At 41.0% G+C, this 24258-nt stretch overlaps 1 protein-coding gene and 1 long non-coding RNA gene across 2 annotated transcripts in view; both read left to right on the plus strand.

The window, feature by feature from the left end:
* Positions 1 to 5888, plus strand: part of 1700113H08Rik (RIKEN cDNA 1700113H08 gene) — a 172554-nt gene extending 166666 nt beyond the window's left edge. Inside the window, exons 5-6 of the mRNA NM_029685.1 lie at positions 1166 to 1525; positions 5295 to 5888. Of these exons, the coding sequence (NP_083961.1) occupies positions 1166 to 1525; positions 5295 to 5731 (797 nt within the window). The 3' untranslated portion in view covers positions 5732 to 5888. The remainder of the gene's footprint in view (positions 1 to 1165; positions 1526 to 5294) is intronic.
* A 28-nt stretch (positions 5889 to 5916) lies between these two features.
* 4930555G07Rik (RIKEN cDNA 4930555G07 gene) overlaps positions 5917 to 24258 on the plus strand; it is a 67797-nt gene continuing 49455 nt past the window's right edge. Inside the window, exon 1 of the long non-coding RNA NR_165498.1 lies at positions 5917 to 6272. This is a non-coding gene — a long non-coding RNA (RIKEN cDNA 4930555G07 gene). The remainder of the gene's footprint in view (positions 6273 to 24258) is intronic.

Below are 24258 nucleotides of genomic sequence, written 5' to 3' on the forward strand. Positions count from 1 at the left end.
CACACACACACACACACACATAGATACACAGAGACACCATACACACATACACTCAGACACAGGCACATAAATTTACACACACCAGACATGTATATACACACTATACATAAACACATATACCCAGTCACACATATACATGCACACTCACATGCATATGCACAACCCTATACTGTTCATATGGTTGCAAACTCCAGAGACTTATTACTCTTTTTCTCCATCTATAACTTGCTCACTACTTTTGGCTAAGATATCAGAATTGTTTCTTAGCTATTTCTTTAAGCCATCTTCTCTTTAGCTTCTTCTCCAAGGCACCACTGTTTGTGACAAGGAAAGTTGACATTGTCCTAGCTGAATCCATGCCTATCTTTGACTGTTGGAGGCTTACATTTAATCTCTCCTTGGCCTGGAACTTGCCAAGCAGTCTAGGATGACTGGCCACTAAGCCCCAGAGACCCACTTATCTCTGATTCCATGACATTGGAATTACCAATGTGCCATGTATGTATGTATGTATGTATGTATGTATGTATGTATGTATGCATGCATTTATCTTTGGCTCCTAATCCCTGTCTCCATCTTTACAGGGCTTCACCTGTCTATGTCTCCATGAAGCACATTCTCTCGTGTGTCTCAGCTTTCTAATATTGAGAAACAAAATGAAGCCCCATTCAGCATGGCTTCATCTTTAATTATATTTTTAAAAACTTTATTTCCTACCAAGACTACATGTGTAGATACTAAAGGTACAAGGTATAAGTATTGCAAATCAGAGTTTCAATACAGTGTGTGTGTGTGTGTGTGTGTGTGTGTGTGTGTGTGTGTGTGTGTGTGTGACTTATAGGCTTTGAGCTAGTGTTCTGACTACAAAATGGAGATAATACTCTCAGCTAGCTATGGCTCTTTCAAGTACTAAGTGTTAACTATATTCGGGGCTCATATAGGATTTGCTACATAGCCCCGACTTAAAGTCTTCACAGCCATTTGTTTCTCTTCACATTCTTCTCACCTTTTTTTCTTCCCACACCCCAGTTCCTTTTATGGTCATTTATGCTTGCTCAGGTTTGAAACACAAATCTCTAAGTAGCTGGATCCATCCTCTCTTCCATTAATCTAGAAGTTGATTTTTGAAGTGATGCTTTCAAACTAATGTATTTCCCTTTTACAGGATCTATAGGAACTCATAGTCCAATGACAGGTAAAAGACTACTTTGCGTTCACCAGTACACAATTCCTAAGTCTCCTGCGAGCACCATTTCCCTCGATGAAGAAATTGGTGGAGAAGCCCGTCCTTCCCTGTCATCATCCAGTGAAATGGAGGAAGATGATCTGCTCTTTACAATTAATGAAGAGCAGAAGCCGCCTAGACGACTACCCAATCAGACCTGGATCAGCCCATTTCTGGAAATGCAAGCTGCCAGTAAGCTTCTTAAAAAATCACACTCAGTGAATACCATTTCTCTGGAAGCTGCAGGTAGACATATCCCACTTCAGAACCATCCCTTAGTCAACTCCAAGGGAGATTCTGGTAGGTATCACATTGTGGTTTCTAACTTTTCTTCTCTCAGCTTGTCACTTTCTGGTTTTAACTTCAATAAAAACTGATTATTGAATCAGTGGTAAGCCATACTATTCTAGAAGTGTGCTAAGGGCTGTATCAGTTTGACTTAGATTACTTGTTGACGAGCATGACATTCAAGTGTCTACTGTTGACAAGTTATTGATAATTAAGGTGTTACACTGGACAGTGGCAGTGACTTCACTCTAATGTCATATATGTTAAGCTGCTATCACGCGCTACACTCTATGCTGAGCCTTTTAGGCCCATTTACATAGCATTTAGACAGCTAGTCTCCCCACTTTATAAAGGAGCTGTGAAGGAATAGGATAGGGTAATATGTGTGAAAACTGGCTGTTTCAATTTCAGCTGCAAAAATAGGAGAAACGATTAAAAGTAAGGGAACAGAGAGTGGGGAGACAGTTCAGTGGCTAAGGTGTTTGAAGGACCTGAGTTTAGATCTCTAGAACCCATGTAAGCTGGGCACATAAGCACATGCATGTCTATAATCCCAGAGCTTCAACCGTGAGAACAGGAGGTGGGGGAAACGTGAGAATTCTTGGAAGTTTGTTGTCAAGCCACCCGAGCATACACAGTGGTGAAGGACAACAGAAAGTTCAGAGGCTGTCTCAAACCAGGTGAAAGGGTGAGGGCTTAAACCTGAAGTTGTCCTCTGACCTCCACACTCATGCTGGTGCGTGCATGAGTCTCTGTTTGCACACTCGCACGTGGGTTTACCCATGCACACATATGGTAGGCACATATGCCTACAAGCATACACTTGTACATGCACATGCAAAGGTTTTTTAAAAAACTTAATGACTAGATATAAAGAAATGGAACATAAGAAAGGGGTTTTGGAACTGAAGATCAAGTCTCAGTTCTCTCTCTCACATCAATTCTGCAGCCACGATACAGTTCCATGAATGTTCCTTGAGCTTGGTCTCTTCATCTGTAAATCAAGGATAAGGAGTGCTGTGTAGGCTTGATGTCCCAGTGTAGGGGAATGCCAGGGTGGTGAGGTGGGAGTCGATGGGCGAGTGGGTGGGGGAACACTCTCATAGAAGCAGCGGGAGGGGATGGGATAGAGGGTTTTCAGAGGGGAAAGCAGGAAAGGGGGTAGCAATTGAAATGTAAATAAATCAAATATTCAATAAAATAAACGAGTAAAAAGAAGAGTGTTTGTAATTAGAGGGTTCATTTAAAAAAGTTCCTTAAACCCAGAAGAGACTATGTGATGTTGGTGGTGTTTATGAGTCTGATGTTCAAACTGGAGAGGAAGTGTGAGGAAAGCTGTAGGAGCTACTATGTAGAAGGGAGTACTGTGTTGATGTTACATAGCTTTCTTGTGATGGAGGGCTTTTAAATTTGGGGGTGGGGTGGGGGTGGGATGGGGCTGGAGAGAGAGATTTCACTCCAGGTGCTCAGACAGGTTCGGTAAGATGGTCTGCTGATACTGAGTCTGAGATTCTTTCATGTCTGGGATGCTGGACCCAAAAAATGGGATGCAGATTATGTGAGCTGGTGAACACTTTTTAAAAAATGTATGTGTGTGTATGTGTGTATACATACCCGTGTGTGCGTGTGTATGTCTGTGCACGAGTGTGAAGGCCAGAGGACAGCCTCATATCTCATCCTAAGGGGTCTGCCTCCTTTTGAGACAACATTCACTGCCTGGATCTCCCTCATTAGGTTAGACTGGCTGACCAGAGAGTCCCAGGCTTCCTCCGATCTCCACCCCCCTAACTCTGGGACTGCAAATGCCTGTTCCCACACTGGGTGTTTTTTATATGGGCTCTAGGGAATCTAATGCTTGTGAGGCAAGCGTATTATCAACTGAACCATCTCCCCAATCTGGTTAACGTTTTTTGAGTCTTGCTCTGTGTAAGGCAATGTACCAGTGTAAACATACACCTTCATACGATCCCTCTACTGAGATAATGTTATTCTCATAATTTAGAAACAGAATTGGAGGTCTGTTGGGGATCTGTTACTGTAGGGTTGACATCATGATTCAAGTTTCTCACACGACCCCCAGGTCCGAACATCCTTAAGCACTTTCTATGATCACAACGCTTAACCCTTTGCCATGGTCTTTCCTCAAATATTTAACTAGTTTAATTTTCCATGGACAAGTCTTTAGTGGATTATGACATACTTGGTTTTTCCTAATCTCCTTCGTTCCTTTGTTTCTTCTTCTTTGGGATAATCAACAGATTAAGACTTTCAAACTTACTTATTCATGAGTTGGCATACTTCACCTCACTTCCCTCCCAGAAACAGAATATAAGCTGTCTATGCACAGAAATGCAGCTCGCTCTATTCTATCCTGTATCCCTAATGTCTTGGATATTGTTGGGCGCCTTACCGGATTCTCCTCTGTTAGCCAATGAATAAATGAATGAACAAATTTAGTTTCATCAGCCATCAAGTGACATAGATAGTAAAAGTTCCATGTTCCCAGTGAGAACAAAGAAGCACAGGCAAGCTCGTGGTCCAGGACTGGACTCTGATGCCTGGATTGTGCAAGACTATCTCAGACTACACCTGCTGCTTGTCAAATGCATCATCATGGTTACTGGAGTGTTCCGAAGGAAAGAATGCCTGGTTTTTCAGCTTAGAAGATAGAAGATAGGACAGGATACTCTGCCTATATCATGTCCTATTATGCTATGTTCCAGAATTTCAGTAGAACTTTTATGCACTAAATATGGTAAATAATTAAATGGCTCATCTGTGAGGACTGAAAGTCCACACCAATAGATGTTATTAGGTTTTGGCACAGCACTAGAAATTTGTAAATGACATTCCATTTTTATGCTCAGGAATAATTCTTGCTTCAGGTCAGTCAGATTAACTAAACTCTTAGTCTACTTGTCAGGCTTATTAAGTACACAGTGGAAAACACTCAGTGCCTCTGAGGTACAAAGCAATGTGGTGGACATGGAATTTAATTCCTTAGAGATACAGCAGCTGCTCAGCATGCTGTGTTAGGAAGAAACTATTACGCATTCCAATTTTATACATTTTGAAAATAATTCTGTGTTCATTTCAAATATTCTAGCAATTTTCTGGTTACTGAAAATCCTGTAGAGACTTGCAGAGAATGATTTAAAACATTACATTATCTTAATTTATTAGTAAAGGAATAGACTTCTAATGTGTGTGGTTAATGTGTAGAATTTCTCAAATAAAAAAAACGTAGTACTATATGCTTATAATGCAGATAGAATGTATAACAATGTAGGTATGATTGAGCAAAGAAAAAAAATTAAACCTGATATCAATGTCAGTGGGAGAGAGTATTGATGGGTAGACTCAGCTTCAGGGTAATCTATTTTTTGTTTTCATTTTTCATCTGGTTTTATAACTTCTAATAAAATCGACGAAGTAACTTTTGGATTTGTTTTTCAGATCGTTAGTTGTCAGTCTGAGCTGGGCCATTGATCTTTTCTAGCATACCTAACATGATTCAATAACTTTTCTCTTTACAAACTTCTGAAAATCAGAAGATGGCGTCCCACTTTCTTCGTTTTCTTGGAAGATTTGAACAGGTTCCTTTGAAACACTGATCTCACACTCCGGATCCTGTTTCAGGTGCCAGCAAAGGGAAATTCAGCATTTGAATTATGTCACAGGATAGCCAGGAATTCTCTTTTCTCTCTCTCCATCCCAGCTGCTGCCCTGTGATCCTTGTCCAAAGGCTGGAGTTCTACTGTAGCTCTGCTTTTTCTTCCAGGTCCTGCGCTGAGACCTTTTACCGCCATTGGCCTCTGCAGAAGTGTCAGTCAGAACTACTCTTCCCAGCCGATCAGCTGTAAGACTTCTGAAACCGTGCAGGAGGATAAAGCTACAGCCTCGGGATCTCCAACACAAACAGATTCCCTAACCGTGTGCGGAAGTGCATTAGGAAGAGGCGCGGTTGCCATAACACCAGAGACGACCCTCAAGCATCCTCATCTCCCCACTGAACGGAGGCCAAAGGCAGTTATCTCTTTCCCCGCCCGTGTGGTCAAAGAGCCCTTGCCTCTGCTCGTGGGCTCTTCTACCCGTTTATTTTCCAAGAAGTTAATGAAGGCTTGCTCCTCAGTGGCCCCGCGCCCACCCCAGGATTTCCATAAGGCTTGTTCACAGAGTCTTTCGAAGCCCGTGGTGAATACTCACACTAACTGCTGAGAAGGAATTGTTCTGCGAGCTCTGCCCATCTTCCAATCAATGCCTGCCCAGAACAACAGAAAGGGCCTCAGATGTATTGGTTTCCACAGAACCATTGTTACGCTTTGTAAAGCATTTTTGAACCTAATAAATAATGTCAAAAGTCTCTATCGCCGCCAAAAAATGTTCTTTTTGAAGCATTTGTAATAGTATTTTTGTTCTGCAGTGTCTCCCACTGTTACAAAGAATTTGCGCTGCACAATGCACCGCGTGCCACTTTGCAGTGTGGCCTGCTGGGATCGGAAGGTCGGGCTTTTGTTTTGCTGTTACAGGTAGACGGTTTCACTTGCCAGCCTAGGCTTAAGGCTAAGGATATTTTCTAACGGCCTTCGGGATTTCTACATGAACGTTTGGAAAACCTAATTGAATGCCTGTAATATAATAGTTAACATGAAATCCGATTGCTTCTGATGTGCCTAGGGAAATTCTTTAGGCTATATGAAGGGTTTTGTGTCAGAAACCTGAAGCCAGATCCTAGCTGGTGGCTTTGAAACACTTGGAAGTAAGTTTAATGTGTTTGTTTGTTTGTTTGTTTGTTTTAAAGGAGAAGATTCCAAAGTTTCTGATTTGTAATAGGGAAGTCTGGCTTCTTAAAGAACGTACTGTCAAACTGGCCATTCTAAACAACACATTTAAAACATTTTGGGTTTTAACAGACTCACATGGCTGATTTGAATCACAATATAGTGTCTGTTAGCTTTGTCAGTGATTTTATGAGGTGACATTTGATAGTTTTAATATTCATGGAGAAACAGGAAGCAATGGGATCAACATGAAGTCTGTCTACTACAGTCTTCCAGTTTCCCCACAGGCTTGGATGTGGGAAGTTTGATGCATGGGGGTTATAAAGATTTAATATTTTACTTTACTTAATTTAATATTTTACTTTAATATTTTCCCTTTAGTTCGATGTCATATAAATGTCTACATGCAGGTAATGGTGTGGCTACATTTGAGACATTGCACCCTGTGTTCAAATTTTAAGTCTCAGAATTTGTTTTTTAAAGATTGAGTTTTTTTTATCTTATGCTTATGAGTTTTTGCCTGCATGCATGCGTATGTTCTATAGGTGTGCCTGTTACCCATAGAGTCAGAAGAGGTCATGGGATCCCCTGGAACTGAATTGCTGGTATTTGGAGGTGAACTCAGGTCCTCTGCATAGAGCAGCTTGGGCGCTCTTAACTGCTGAGCCATTTCTTCATCTCCCAAAGTCTTAGAATTTCAAAAGGAGTGAGGTACTATTGTAAGAAAATGGCATTACATTTAGGGATATGTTCAGTTCCCCTGAAAATTATTTAATTTTTTTAAAACTAGCAGTGTTTTTGACACCTGAGAAACTTTGAAAAAGTGGTAAACCAAACTCTAAAGCTTTCAGGTTAATGGAGTTCTTAAGGTGAGTTTTCTTATTACTGGTTATTAGTTTGGTTTACTCTGGAGAACACGCAGATCATCAGTGTTGATTGAGTATTCTGGGTATCTGGTCATCAAAGTTCTTGGGACCACTGTAAGTTCAACCTCATGCCCGTCATTTGGGGAGCATCGTGTAGACAAACTGATGGATTTATATAAATTTTTGATTCTAAGATATTCTAACAAGTGATTCCATTATGAATTAGCATGCAGTGTTTCCAAGGCAGGAGAACATTGTCTGAGGAGATTCAAAATCAATGAACTAAAATTCTTAATAGCTGATGCTAAAACAGAAACTTGATTTAACATGTTAGATGGACTCCCTACCTATAGAGGTACAAATAGGTGAATTTATCTAAAAATTCAATGCAGAAAAAGCAATTCTGTGCAGAATTGAGAAAATCATACAGGCAACAGATACAAATATGTATATATAGCAGTCTGAAGCAGCTTCCCAAATCTTTTCCATGGAGTATTAGATGTGCAATGAGATGGAGCATCAGTAGCCAAGGCTATGAGGGGCAGCTCACTGTGATTCCTCTCAGAGAGCCACACAAGCATATTAGACATATTTCACAACAAAATACAGTTTATTAAAACTGTATTTAACTTAGTGCACCTCATCTTTATTTATCAGAGACCCTTGGAATATGTACAAGTATTTTGGTATGTTTGTTTGATTTGAGACAGGGTTTCTCTGGGTAGCCATAGCTATCTCAGAACTCACTATGTAGACCAGGCTGTCCTCAAACTCACAGAGATCCTCCTGCCTCTGCCTCCCAAATGCTAGGATTAAAGGTGTGCACCACCATACCCAGCCTGTATGTATATTTTTAAAATAGTATAAATTAACATCTGCCAACACTAGTGCCTTGTCAAATACATATAAATCAATATTGGAGAAAATGCTGCAAACTCTAAGCATGGTTTATGGTAGGAAGTTCTTTCAAATAAACAAAGAGTCAGAGATCACCAAGAAACACTTCAAAAAGCCATATTTACTTGAATAGTGAACGAGATGTCTCTGTTTACTTCCTGTTTTTGAGTGCATGCATTCCGGAGAACACTTAATTAGTCCAACTCTGAACATACTGATGGATGGGAAGTACCTCTAACCCTGACTGTCACATGCATGGGCTTTTATGTCAAAACTAGTACAGGGATTTAGACACGAAGATAATAGATACAGAGCTCTTTCCCATTAGTCAGCAAAACAGTGCTGAATTACTCATTTATAACCCAATGTTAGGAAATACATAATATGTCTTCACATACAACCCACGTAGGGAGGACAAGAGTGAGGTCTCATACACTATGACAGAGGTTCAGACTTATAGCTTGCTCTTCTACAGGGATATGTAATTTCATTTACAGCACATTTATTACTACATACTATAAGACTTTTTTTTTTTCCGAGACAGGGTTTCTCTGTATAGCCCTGGCTGTCCTGGAAATCACTCTGTAGACCAGCTTGGTCTTGAATTAAGAAATCCACCTGCCTCTGCCTCCCAAGTTCTGGGATTAAAGGCGTGTGTCACCACCGCCCAGCTACTATAAGACTCTTATAATCAATATGAAATGTCATTCTTCATGAAAAAAAAATAGTTACCTGAAAACTACATTTTAAAGGATGATATTGATGGACATAAAGTACTGACTGGTACATTAGGGGAAGGAGATGATATTTGAGAGAAACTTTGATGATGAATGTTCCTAAATCAGGAATTATTCTGTAACGTATCAAGTGAATAAAAAGAAACAACTTACAGGGTTAGCTTTTATTGCATATTGGGACTGTTCTCAGCACTTGATGTTCACTAATAATTCATTCATTCCTTACAATGACTTCATGAAGTAATTTCTTTTGTCTCCATTTCACAGATAAGGATGCTTTATTTTTAATGGTAAGAACTATATACATCTATAAAAACGACCTCCAAACTATACAATTCTATCATATATATATCACATATCACACACACACACACACACACACACACACACACACACACACACACACACACACACACATATATATATACTACTAAGGCTAGTATATTTACATGTATGGGATGTGTATACATTCTACCAGTATCTATATTTAAAATTGTATTCCATGCTATTTATCCATAGTGGAGGGAAGGAGCACGTAACTGTGGGCTGACAATCTGTAATACATTTCAGAGCAAAGCAGCATCAGGGCTTCTCAGCAGCCAGCTCTCTGCTTGAAGGGACAGTAACTCTGTGAAGGAAGGCTCAGAAGGTAAGGGGAGGTAATTATGGAGTTTATCAAAGACACAGCATTATTCCATGTGACTGGAGGTGACCAGCGTCAAACTTTTGAAGTGATGGAGGGGAGCACTGTATTGTTCTGCGATGTGACTAGAACTTGGTAGGACTTTTTCCAATTGACCCAAGTTGCTTCACTGTTACACTTGGGTGACCTGTTTTATTTGCTGCAAAGGATAATTTGAAGATGGAACTTGTGGTCAAGCCTATGTATCTTGAAAAGTGAGAGTAGTGTGTAAAGGTCAGTTATTATTGTGCATTGACGTCTGAGTAATGTCAACAATAATTAGCATTCCTGTTATCACTGCTTGTGCTGGACCAAGGCATGGTGTCTGTGGTTTCGCAATGCTTCTGATGATCACACTGCCTTGTTCCTCTCTGAGAGCTTTTTAGATATTGTCTTAGTTAGGCTTTCTATTGATGGGCTGTGAACACCATAACACAGGAGCAGGTTGGGGAGGAAAGTGTTTATTTGGCTTACAGATCGTAGTCCATCATTGGAGGAAGTCAGGACAGGAACTCAAGTAGGGCTGGAACCTGGAGGCAGGAGCTGATGCAGGGGGCGTGAAAGATGCTGTCTTGCTTTCCATGCCTTTGTTCAGCCTGCTTTCTTATAAAACCCAGGTCTACCAGCCTAGGGATGGTATCACCTACAATGGGCTGGGCCCTTCCCCATTGATCACTAACTGAGAAAATTCCTTAGAGATGGATCTCATGTAGGCATTTCCTCAACTGAGGCTTCTTTTTCTCTGATGATTATAGCTTGTGCCAAGTTGATACACAAAACCAGCCAGCACGATATGTTAGTGTTAACCTTCATCAGAGAACCAGGAGGGGAGCGATAGGTTACGATTTACCAACCAGGAACTGCAACAAAGTGTCTGGCTTCTGGTTGTTTCTCTCACCCACACTCACAAACACCACACTGCAATACCTCTGTAAATTAAGTTCCATATTCCACAAAAGTGACTGACTATTCACCTAGAACCTTCAGAGCATTTATTTGCTTTTATATCTTTTAAGAATGGCTTCTGCTCTATATCCCATGTGGCCTGGAACTCATGATTCCAGGCACACGCATGACACACATGACTCTCCTGTGTCCGGCTCTTGAATGTTGGGTTTGCGCTGAACTTCCAGTTTAGAAAACTTCATCTTAAAGCGTGGCAGTTGGGGGCTGGAGAGATGGCTCAGTGGTTAAGAACCCTGACTGCTCTTCCAGAGATTCTGAGTTCAATTCCCAGCAACCACATGGTGGCTCACAACCATCTGTAAGGGATCCGATGCCCTCTCTTCTGGTGTGTCTGAAGACAGCTACACTCTACTCATATACATAAGACAAATAATTCTTTTTAAAAACAGCAGCATTGGCATTCCCCAGGTTGATCTTTTGGCTGAATTCTCTAGAAACAGTTGACATTTCACACAGAAGAGAAAGAAAAAGATACATTTAAAAATTTTATTTTTATCTTAGGTGTGTGGAACTTTTCCTGCACATATGCCTCCTGTGCACTGCACACGGTGATATAGAGATCAGAAAGACAGCACTGTATCATGGGAACTGGAGTTACACATAATTGTTACATACCAGGTGTGTACTGAGAACTGAACCTGGGTTATTTGTAACTACAAATGTATGCTGAAGATTCAAAGTAATGAAGGGCCCAGAATAGAAGTTCTTGTCAGTGAGAGATGACATTAGGAGGACTGCTTCATAACTCTTAGGTGTGGGACACCACTTTTACACAGTTCAAGGTCTCTGAAATATGGTCATCTTCGAAATATGGTCATCTTCCTCTGCTCTTTTACATTGTCCAAGTTCCTTTGCACCCCATCCCTAGGCCGTCACTTCTTTCTCTTTCCAATCCCCCTCCTTCCTTCCTCAGAGAGTCATTCTGATTTTGTAACTTAGTAACTCCGGGATCAACCCCAAAGACTTAGTTGCATTTCATGGTGGACTTCATCTGGATTGCTTAGGTGTAGATTGTCCTTAGATTTCTGAGGAGGGGGGGATCTAAATTTAAAAATATTGAGGTGAATATATTACAATTAAAGTGGAATTTCAGTTTGACTACAATGTGACATCTCAGTGTTCGTTTAGAAAGTTTTTTGGAATATTTTATGAACTTGTGACAATAATTCTAATCATCTTATATATCAGGCTCTTACGCAGTGATGGCCACTATTCTGATTCTCTTACTGTAATGCCACTGCTCCATCCTAGACTTATTGTCTGTCTTTATAAATCTTAAAATGTTTTTAGGTGTAAGGGTGTTTGTCTCTGTGTAGGCCTGTGCATCATATGTGTGTCTGGTACCCAAAAAGAGTATTGGGTCTGGAGCTTTAGATAGTCATGGGCTGCCATGAGAGTACTGGGAATTAAAACTAGGTCCTCTGTAAGAGCAGCCGCAGCCAGTGATCTTAATCACCTACTCATCTTCCAGGTCTTTGTTGCTTATTTTCATGGCTAAAGAGAAACTTCTAAAGGCAGATGAGCATCTTAGAAGGTAAAGTTCAGAAGCCTATACATTATTTCACCAATTTTAAAAATTCAATTATTTTGTTTTTTACTTTGAGAGAAGTTCCTTTTGAAGGCCAGAGTTATTTTCCACTTTTCTTCCCACCCCCTTTACCCAAGAAGTGACTGAAATTAGAGAGGTTAAGTTGCTTGTCCGGAGTCACACATGAGGTACAAGGCAGAGTCAGCCCATAAACCTCTTCAGACTGACTCATATCTCCCTGGCTGCTGTTCCCTGCATCAGCAGTCCCCCAGTCTCTAGGTTTCTAGAAATTGCACGGAATAAGAACTACTGACTAAGAGTACTCTCCTCCAGCTGCTCCAGTCATCTGATTAAATGCTACACACATTTCCCAAAGCACATCCAGAAAACACAACTTTCAGAGGCAAGGTCTCACCAGTTCAGGTTCGCCAGGACCTCTCCCTTCGTAGCCTGGAGTGAATTTGTGGCAATCCTTTGTGTCAACCACCCACGTGCTGAAATCATCACTATGCCTAGCCAGAAAATATGAATCTTGAGAATATAAATTCCTATATAAAGTGAGCATTTCTTACATGTTTTTAAAAATCCACTTTTTAAAAGTGTGTGTTTGGATGTATGGAATAGCAAAAGCTATCCATAAACTGTCTATTAACTGATACCTCCCCTTTGAACTCTTCTTTAGGGCGAAATAAAAAAATCAGCATTGCATGTTAGTTCCCTCCTTCCCACACCTCTAGGCTAAAGTTGAATTCTTTGAGATCAAGATGTGTGTGTGTGTGTGTGTGTGTGTGTGTCTTTAACAATGTTCTCTTCACATGTCCATGCATAGGCTCAACAATTGCTTGTTGACCCATTTTAACCTCTTTTGAGCGTCATCTTCAAAGTGTAACTGTCCTTGACAATGAAGGAGACCTTCCTATTGTCTGGTCCTTCCAGGCAATCTTTAGCGTGGAGCTCAATGGCTTTCAGATGGAGGGGTTGGCAAGAGGAAGGAGACAAAGTGAGCTCTTGTTCCTGAGTGACTTCTCTGAGGTTCCCCTTTCTCTCTTCGAATGGAGCGTTTCTATAGAAGATGACGGACGTTTTGACAGGTGCAATATGCTTTGAACTGTCGTGGCCGATAATTCTTTTGTCTTGGCCGTTTCCTGGCAGAATGGTACATCTTTGGATGCTGATATGCATATTGTTTGCTATTCATTTAGTGAGCTGAAGCCTTCCTCCTTGCCTTTTCTCCACCTCTCTATTTAGGCCCTTTGCACGCATGTCACTAACCCAGATGGCAGGGTCAGCATTAGCTCAGGGCACACTCCCCCCACCTCCCTGCTCCACCTCCTTTTTTAAAAAAACATGGAAATCATTTTCTTCATAGTTTCCTCATTATTCTTCTTTTAAATGGCGGAAAAGAAAGGGAAATTACCTGAACCTGTGAAAAGGGCAAACATTATATATGGCCCAGTCATCAATGGTCGTAACCACCATTTGCATATTGGGGCAATCCTTTACAGTTCCCTGGTATAGCCACAGATGGGGTTATTTTTATAAAAATGAGCTCATACTATAATACTGTTCCATGAGCTCACTTTCCTCCATCACAATGGACTGTGATAGATGCATTTTATATAGCTTATTATTTTAAATTCACTATACTTAACGGATATAAATTCCCAATTATGGAGTTTGCTGGTTAAAATAAATTTAGTAACTTTTGTCCTGATCCAGACCAATTTCTAAGCATTTGATCTAAAGTAATTTTTTATTTGTAGAAATTAAGAAATGGCGCTGTTACTTAGAAAAGATGTAGTCTAACTCGGGATTCTACACAGAGATTCTAAATTAAATCTTCTGCACTCTCATTTAGATGAGCTTGAGCTACACACAGAGTTCTTCTGCTTTGCTATAAAGGTGGGCAAATTTTTAATCTGAAAATATTGAGGACTGGTCTTTGGGGACTAGTACTGGGGGGCTCCCAGGTACCTATTGATAACGGGACAGTACGACTGATCATGAGATGATACAGTAGTAATGCTTTAATACTGCTTAATTTGTTTTTCTTGTTGGCATTTTGCATATTTCTATTAAACGTAGTTACCTGCCAGCACATGTTCCCAGAACAACTAGAGGGGATGGTCAGAATAAATACAGGGGTTGTGTTTATAAAGTGAAATAAATAAAAACAGCTTTACTCTCCCCACAGGCAATGCTGCTCCTCTTTTTGGCTGTATGTTTTGCTGTTCCATGAAAATTCTAGAGTCTGCTAAAGAATGAACTAATAGGGAATTTGGGATTAGGGGCTTCTGAGAGAAGAAGGTGAGGAGTTGAGACACTTATCTCCCTCTGAGAGCTCCAAAAACTCCATTACTCGGACTGGACTTATTGTTACGGAGAAGGGAAGTCAAAGGGTGGACAGGATCCTAACTAGATCTGACGTGCTGAGCTCTGATTTGTAGGGGATCTGAAAAGACAACATTGTGGACAGTGTAAAACAACATAAAGCAATGATCAGTGGCTTGCACTAAAAAAAGAAGATTAAATTGGAAAGTTTACTGAAGGCTACAGATAAGGAAATACTTCAAGTTTGTGCCCAGTTTGTTCTCTGAGAGGTACACCCTCAACATGTCCTGTTTTCTTGGTCATGGCCTCCACACCCTCCCCACATCTCTGGTGTCCTGTGCTCAGGTTTCTACTTTGCTGTATTCAGAAAGTCTCCACAGGTTGATAGGAAGCCCCGATAAGAAGAAAAGACAATGTTGTTGATGATCTCTCCTAAACTGCAAAGTCACACACGTACTGTGTTGCAAAGCTGGGAGACGTGGTGGTGGTGGCCCTGTGGGTCATGTGATCAGGTGACCTCTAACTGGGCTTCGTGACTCTGCCTAGTAACAATTGATTAATGCTATGCGGTAACTGGGAGAGCAGAGCCCATTGGCTCCCCCCAGTTTGAAGACTTCCTCATTATCTTGGGCTTTTCACCGATGCCTTTAGGAAATTTTACTCACAAATTAGGTTGAACAAAGTCTTCTTAAAGAAAATTATTTTCGGTATTTGGTCATGAGGGAACAGAAGGCTGGATGGTCATTTGCTGCATTGAGAAAGGGGAGAGGGGCAAGCCGCTGGGCTGTGGCTTCTGGCTTCCTACCTAGGGCTGCATTTCCAAAAGAGGCCACGGAAGAACAAAAGTTTCTCACTTGAGTGACAGGGTGGCCTCATTTTCCCCTCTCCCTGAGGTGTATGGGGGAGGGGGAGGAAGAAGTTGAGAGTTTCCAATATTTCACCAGGTTTTGAGGTTCAGCATCTCTTGACTGTCTTGTGTTTGTGTCAGTGTCTCATGTTTCTCTGATCTCTGTTGTCCTCTGAAATGAGGAGACCCTAGTTTATTTGGAGTAGGTGTTTATTTGTGTGGGTGTAAAAACATACTTTCATCTCTTCATTTCCTTGTAGGTAGAGAAGCTGTGTAGACCTGTTTGCATTTAACAGGATATAAACAGACTCGACCTGTGGTAGAGCTGGGCATGCCCGCCATTTATTTATGCCTCTTAGTAGCAGGAACAGGCTCCTAAATGTGGGGTGATTGGCGACTGAACATGCTGAGTGTGGGCACTCCTTTCTACGACTTTGTATCAATATGAAGATTATTATCAGGAAGGTGCTTGCTAACCAAACTTTGTGTGTCTTTGTTTCCAAACTTGGGCCAAGTCTTAAGGATAAAACTCACCCAGATTATGGCTACAGTAGGTTAGCGTTCTGAGCAATGTCTTTTCATTCATTGTTCTTCTGGGATGCTCTACTTGGGTGCATGGGGGGAGGTTACTTCTATCATTTGTCCATGGCAAGATTCTGCTCATCCAAGTTCTTTCTCACCCCAGCCTTACCAGAGTGGTGTCTTCCCCCCAAGCTGCTGCCAGCTCTTTGTGGTGTTTTCTTGCTCTTAAGTATTAGAAAGGTCTTTTCCAAAACCACATTTTGTTTGGGTTCTCAACATTGTTTCAAGTTACTCAGTCCCTGTGAGCCAGTGCTTCTCAACCTGTTGGTTCCAACCCCACAGGAGTCCCATATCAGATAACCTTGCATATCATTATGATTCATAATAGTAGCAAAATCACATTTATGAAGTCTCAGCAGGATAATTTTGTGGTTGGGGGTCACTGCAACAGGAGGAACTATATTAAAGGGTCACAGCATTAGGAAGGTTGAGAACCACCCAGACCTGATTTCTAGACCTGAAAGAAGGCAGCCTACTCCTGAGCTCAACCACTTATGTCATGACAGAGAAAACATCCTATGCGCAGTGAAAATGTGTCAGTGGAACAGGGAGGAGGATGGTGAACAAAGACATTGCCTGTTGCCTTATGATTTGTGCTAGTGAGAGGGAGGCACACAATGCAGAATAACAGAGAAAAATAGACGTATTCAGGAAGGTCCAAAGAAATCAAGAGAGTAAGAAGAGTATGTCAGTGTGAGCCCTGGCTGGTCCAAGACACTAGAGAGGAAGACAATTGCTTAAGGCTTGTGTCTTCAGACAGATCCCAAGTAGGGTGAGCCCTTGCAGAGATGAACTTGTGCAACCTAGTGAAGGCAGATGCGAAGACCATGAGACCTTGCTCAAAGTTTGTATTTCCTCTTGACTGTGATGAAAAGCATGAAGGATTTTAAACCATTAAATTTGTATCATGAATTTAGAAAACAGGGCAGATATAGAATAGAAGCAGGAATTCAATTTAAAAATACAAACGAACCCTGCAGCTGTGGTCCAGGGAAATAGGGTAGCAAATTGAAGTAAGACATCAGTTGCAGAAATGGGCAAAAAGGGATCTTTTGAGCCAGTATGAGAACTCATTCCTTCCTAGTTTTTTTTTTCCTGATCTCTGGCTGACTGATTCAACTCAGCTGTTCTGGCTCAGACTCCTGTCCAAGTTGACTGACTCGGTCTGGCTTCTCCTGGATGGCTGTTTGTCCTCATGCTAACATTGGCAATCTGATCTAACCTTCTTGCTCCTCGTTCTCTGAATCTTTCTGTCTTCACCTGTGTCTGAATTGTTCTCTCTTCAACCTGTCTCTGTACCACTGTCCCAATAAAATTGCATCCTCCTTTTTATCTCTCTGCACTGTTCTCCTAAGCAGCTTCCCTTTCAGTTGGTCATATCCTATTCTGTCACCTTGCCATTCAATTAGACATCATTTTTAGACATAGCTGCCTCCTTCTACAAACTAACTTTATTGGCATTAAAACTAACATCATTGATTGGGATTAAAGGTGTGTGCTAAGGGCTGAGCTACACAACTAGAAACAGGCTTTTTTTTCTCCTCCTCCTCCCCCTCCTCCTCCCCCTCCTCCACCTCCCCCTCCCCCCTCCCCCTCCCCCCCCTCCTTCTTCTCCTTCAGTAAATAACACAGTCTCAAGGGGCACAGTGTGATCAAATATCCTGTAACACCCAACCACAAAGTGATTCTCATTGCTATCTCATAACTGCAATTTTGCTACTGTTATGAATTGTAATGTAAATATTTGTGTTTTCTGGTGGTCTTAGGTGACCCCTGGGCAAAGATTGGTGGACCCACAGGGCGTCATGGCTTGCAGGTTGAGAGCCACTGGTCCTTGAGGATATCACTCCAGCTACTTTTCCACGTCCAATTCTGCCGTACAAAGCTGCTTTGTGTATGCTCTCCCTTGGCGTTACAAATATACATTTCTGTTCCCACCCTCCTCTCCCAGGACACGTTCTGCTTTTATGAGGATAAGATCTTTATTTTTGTTCTAATATTTCAATGTATTCCTTTAAAATTGTTTATATATATATATATATATATATATATATATATATATATATTTTGCTACGTGTATGGGTGTTTTGCCTTCATGCATGCATGTCTGCATAATATGTAAATATGTACAGTGCCTGAGGAGGTCAGAAAAACGTGTAGGATACCTTGGGACTGGAGTCACACAAGGTTTTGAACCATTATATGGGTGTTACTAGGTCTACTAGAAGAACAGCCCATACTCTTAACCACTGAGCCATCTCATGTTGGAGGATTTTTCTTTGAAGCTAATGTTTAATTAGGTTACAGTTGAATTTATTCAAGTTATGGAATCACATAATTCTAAAAAAATATGTGTATAGGTGTTTTACCTACATATATGTCTGTAATTGTGTGTGTACCTGGTGCCCATGGAGGCCAGAAAAAGCCATTGGATACCCTGGGACTATGTACAAAAGGGTTGGAAATTCTTTTGTGGGTGTTGGGGATTGAATTCCAGTCCAGTAGAAGAGCAGCCAGTGCTCTTAACCTTTGGACCATCTCTCTAGCCCGCTCACAGAATTCCTAATGGTCATTAAAACATTTAAGAATCCTGATTTTAAGTAACCAGAGATTGCATTCTGATTAATACAATAAATAAAGAATAAAAGAGTTTCTCCATTCATATAAGTCAGTGATTGTCATTATTCCTTTTTTTTCAATTTTTATGAGATATTTTCTTCATTTACATTTTAAATGTTATTCCAAAAGTCCCCTATCCCTCTCCCCCTCACCCCCCCCCCCTGTGCCCTGCTCCCCTACCCACCCACTCCTACTTCTTGGCCCTGGCGTTCCCCTGTACTGGGGCATATAAAGTTTGTAATACCAAGGGGCCTCTCTTCTCAATGATGGCTGACTAGGCCAACTTCTACTACATATGCAGCTAGATACATGAGCTGTGGGGGTACTGGTTAGTTCACATTGTTGTTCCACCTATAGGGTTGCAGACCCCTTCAGCTCCTTGGATACTTTCTCTAGCTCCTCCATTGGGGGCCCTGTGTTCCACCCAATAGATGACTGTGAGCATCCACTTCTGTATTTGCCAGGCACTGGCATAGCCTCACATGAGACAGCTATATCAGGGTCAAAATCTTTCAGCAAAATCTTGCTGACATGTGCAATAGTGCCTGCGTTTGGTGGCTGATTATGGGATGGATCCCCAGGTGGGGTAGTCTCTGGATGGTCCATCCTTTCATCTTAGCTCCAAACTTTGTCTCTGTAACTCCTTCCATGGGTATTTTGTTCCCTATTCTAAGGAGGAATGAAGTATCCACACGTTGGTTTGTCTTTCTTCTTGATTTTCTTGTGTTTTACAAATTGTATCTCTGGTGTTCTAAGTTTCTGGGCTAATATCTACTTACCAGTGAGTGCATATCAAGTGACTTTTTTGTGACTGGGTTACCTCACTCAGGATGATATATCCTCCAGATGCATCCATTTGCCCAAGAATTTCATAAATTAATTGTTTTTAATGGCTGAGTAGTAACACCTTAATACCTTGTGTTGTGGTAATCCCCAACTATAAAATTATTTTTATTACTACTATATAATTGCTACTGTTATGAATCACAATGTAACTATTTTTGGAGAAAGAGGGTAGCCAAGGGGTCGTGACCCACAGGTTGAGAACCTCTGACAAAAGTGATTGTGATGTGCTTAGGTTGAGTTAAGGAGCTCAGGACATTTCATGATTTACTCTTTCCTTCCAATTTTCTCAGACTATCCTCAGCAGAGTGAAGGATCTATGTGTGTTTTCTCCTTCCTTCCTTCCTTCCTTCCTTCCTTCCTTCCTTCCTTCCTTTCTTTCTTTCTTTCTTTCTTTCTTTCTTTCTTTCTGAATTACACTAAAATGGGACACACTAAGACACATATTGCCAAAGTAGCAAAGAGGAATACTGACCATTCTTGCATTGATGTACTTCCCATAGGAAGCCAAGGTGGCCGTGGTAAGGATGAGGAAAATCTTCCACAACCATTGTTTTGCCTCCTAGATAGGCCAGTTCTGTCAACTATTGAGACTCTTGAAATTCTTTGTCAAGGATATCCTCAGTATAGCTTTGTCTTTCAGAAGGACATCATAGAGGTGAAAGGTTATCTGGTAGGGAGCTATGCGGAGCCACCTTAGCTGTGACATGCTAGTGGTTTGGGACTGTGTGGATTTCTAGTGTCAGACTGTCACTTTCCCCAGAACGCCTCCCCAGCCCACAGAGAGGAGGTCTGGTTTGTGGCCTTCCTGCATAGGAAGATTAGGGGATGGACTAGATATGATAACATTGGCGAAGCTCCTTGAAGTGTGTCAATGACTTAGCATAGAAGAAGGCTCAATGACAAGGGGCCTCGATGAAGTGTGAATTCACTGTATGCCTTTCCCTGCTCTATGGGAGAATGGCTTCCACCTCTTCTCATTGTCTCGGATCACAGATTCTCTGGATGTGTCCTCCTGCTGCTGTTGACTCTCTGTGTGACTTAAATGACGTAACCCATCCTCACCTCAATGTCCTTTTCTAGACAATGCATCCAATAGTATTACTAGCTTCTTAGAGCTCCTGGAAGGACTGAATGATACAGCGTTTGTCAAGGGATCAATAAGCCATCTGGAACACAAAACTTCAAAGCTTATTATGGTTATTAGTTGTGGTGGTATTAAAATTCCAATGCCTTTATCAACATCTAATAAAGAGTTGGCAGACAATAAATAATCCCTAATCACTTCTTTTTTTATACTTTTCCTATAATGTTTTTTTCTTCTAGTCTTACATTCTTGTTTACTACTGCCCTTCGCTTGCATTGGCATACTAGGTACCAAGGCAATAGGAAGTCTGGTCTCCAGCATCTCGCTCTATATTCCTATGACCTGCCTTATCAGCACACTTTCAGTACCACAGGATAGCATTTGGAGTGGCATTAGCATCCCAAAGCTGTCTGCATCAGTCTGCTTGGAGTTAGTTCTCTGGCCTCTTACCACTTCTTTGACACTGTGCTATTCCCTACCCCTGCTTATGCTCATAACTGTAGACACACACAAAGAAACTTAACAATTTTTTAAATTGGTCCTTTGAGAATTTCATACAATATAGTCTGATCATATTCATGCCACACCCCCACAATTCCTCCCAGATTCACTTCTCTACTTCCTTACCTGACTAATGTGTGTCCTTTTAAAAACAAACGAACAAACAAACAAACAAACTCTTTCAAGTCCAGTTTGGGCTGCCCATATATTCTTGGATGTGTGAATTTCCACTATAGTGTGGTCATCTGACTAGGATCTATCCACATAAAGAGACCAGCAGTCTGTTAATTTAAATCTTTAAAGCTAATGTTTCTGGAAATGTAACTTCACATTCAGCCAAACATTTGTCCTCATGACAACATTTCATCCACTCCTCCAATGAGAGAAGTTTTTCTATATTAATGACTTGAGATAGAAATGCCGGTTCAGCAGGAAATTAGGTAAATAAATAAGTGTATAATAGGCACATGTGTATAGTCAATGCAATTATTTGGGCACAGTTCTCATGCAGAAAACTGGATATTTCATATGTAAAATTTGATGGCTTTGAACACAGTCCATGTGTGTGAATCCATTTTTACAATCAATGTGGCTAATCTTCACCCCTCACCTCTGAAAGCTTTCTCCTGTGCCTGGGTGTCTGTGTTAAGAGCACTTAACCTAGATGCCCCTCAACAGAGGAATGGATACAGAAAATGTGGCACATCTACACAATGGAGTACTACTCAGCTATTAAAAAGAATGAATTTATGAAATTCCTAGGCAAATGGATGGACCTGGAGGGCATCATCCTGAGTGAGGTAACACATTCACAAAGAAACTCACACAATATGTACTCACTGATAAGTGGATATTAGCCCCAAACCTAGGATACCCAAGATATAAGATATAATTTGCTAAACACATGAAACTCAAGAAGAATGAAGACTGAAGTGTGGACACTATGCCCCTCCTTAGATTTGGGAACAAAACACCCATGGAAGGAGTTACAGAGACAAAGTTTAGAGCTGAGATGAAAGGATGGACCATGTAGAGACTGCCATATCCAGGGATCCACCCCATAATCAGCATCCAAACGCTGACACCATTGCATACACTAGCAAGATTTTATCGAAAGGACCCAGATGTAGCTGTCTCTTGTGAGACTATGCCGGGGCCTAGCAAACACAGAAGTGGATGCTCACAGTCAGCTAATGGATGGATCACAGGGCTCCCAATGGAGGAGCTAGAGAAAGTAGCCAAGGAGCTAAAGGGATCTGCAACCCTATAGGTGGAACAACATTATGAACTAACCAGTACCCCGGAGCTCTTGACTCTAGCTGCATATATATCAAAAGATGGCCTAGTCGGCCATCACTGGAAAGAGAGGCCCATTGGACTTGCAAACTTTATATGCCCCAGTACAGGGGAACACCAGGGCCAAAAAGGGGGAGTGGGTGGGCAGGGGAGTGGGGGTGGGTGGATATGGGGGACTTTTGGTATAGCATTGGAAATGTAAATGAGCTAAATACCTAATAAAAAATGGAAAAAAAAAAGCACTTAACTGGAGATCCCCCTTCTTGACAAAGATTTAATGACTGTACAGTATTGTTGGCTATAAGCATCATGGTCAGCAGCTACCTAGAGCATAATCATCTTGCCTAACTGAAAATTTTTATCTCTTCATCATGGAATATTATTCAGACTTTGAAAAGAAGGAAGTCTTGCCAAATATGGTAACACAGAAGAGCCTGTATTTGAGCAGCTTGTAATCTTTCTTTAGTCCAATCACACAAATTAAATGAATTTTTAAAACTGTCAGTGTTGTTTTCCTACTAGATCATGATATATTTTTAAATATTCAGCTATCTAATACTTTGAGGTTTTTTTTGCAACTCTTTAATTAGATGAGACTGCATTATACTTTCTTTTGTATATCTTTACCTTGTTTGGGTATAAATTGATAGCCCTATAAAATGGATTGGGGTGCTTAATTTTTCTAGATTCTAGAGCATTTCCGCTAAGATCAGAATTAATGTGTCCTTTGAGGTTTGACACAAAGCTATCTGGATCTACAGCTATACTTTAATGGGATAGGAAAATGATCTTGTAAATTCAATTTCAGGTTTTGAATCAGTTGGTGAATCTCAGCTTCCTGTCTTTTCTGTGTCAAGAATGGCCATTCTCATTTCCTTCTAAGATGAAATGTGTTTAATATAGTTTTCAATATTATGATACACAGTTCTCTACAGTGGCTATTTATAGCTTTAAAACATTGTTATTGATGAAATTCACATTGTTATAGCTTTTGGTTTTATCTGACACTATCAGCTTGGTTTTTCCCTTTTGGTCAGGTTTTGGATTAAGTCAGAGGCTGCAAGGACTGGAAAAAAGGGGAGATGCACACATGCTCTCTCTCTCTCACACACACACACACACACACGCTCTCTCTCTCTTTCTCACACATATGCTCTCTCTGTTTCTCTCTCTGTCTCTCTCTGTCTCTGTCTGTCTCTCTGTCTCTGTCTCTCTCTGTCTCTGTCTCTCTGTCTCTGTCTGTCTCTGTCTCTGTCTGTCTCTGTCTGTCTCTGTCTCTCTCTCTCTGTCTCTCTCTCTCTCTCTGTCTCTCTCTCTGTGTCTCTCTCTGTCTCTCTCTCTCTCCAGTATATAAGGGGTAAATTTAACTGAAATTAGCACATTTAGTGTAAAGATTTTTAAATGAAATACAGGTGGGAAAAGATATATTATATATATATATATATATATAACCAAATATATTCTAAATGTGGATTGAACAGAGCATATAGGATGTCAGTAGGAAAAAGATTTACTGATGGCATCTTATATAGGAGCTTAGAAACTCCCAAAGGAAATCAGCTTCAGACTGAACATAAGTGTCTGACCAGATGAAGAGGGTAACTATAGAAAATGTCTATTGGTCAACTTTGACAGCAAAATGTCTTTTCCTATGCAGACCAAGAAGTGCTAAGTCTTAAGGGCTCCTTTATTCCACAGCTGTGAAAATGTAGGCTAAAACAAAGATGAACATTGCATAAATGTGTTCACACACAGACACATGTGCATGTGCACATACACATACTTGTGTGTATGCACATTTGCACATAGATGCTCTATGCACCAGAGAAGCAAAACACCTTCTATTCCCAGACATACCAATGAATTCCAAACCATCTTCTCAAATGAGCTGCAGTAAGAATGGGGAACAGATTATCCACACAAAGAGGTTTAGAGATGTCAGCTGAGATTAGAGACCTCTAAGTGATAGGGGAAAGATGATTAATGATCCTATGCATTCGATCCTATTACAACCCAGGAAGGTCTGGGAAGGGCAGAGGAGCCTGACTCCAGAGCGTTGGGCATGTGTTCAAGAGCATGGACTGCTGACATACCCGATTTTCAATTTCACTCTGCCAGTGTGTCTGTTGTGTGCCTTTGGTTATACTCCTTAGCCCCTCCAAATCTCTGTCTGAAAAATATA

This window comes from Mus musculus, chromosome 10, assembly GCF_000001635.26.
Source record: "Mus musculus strain C57BL/6J chromosome 10, GRCm38.p6 C57BL/6J".
Taxonomy (NCBI): Eukaryota; Metazoa; Chordata; class Mammalia; order Rodentia; family Muridae; genus Mus; species Mus musculus.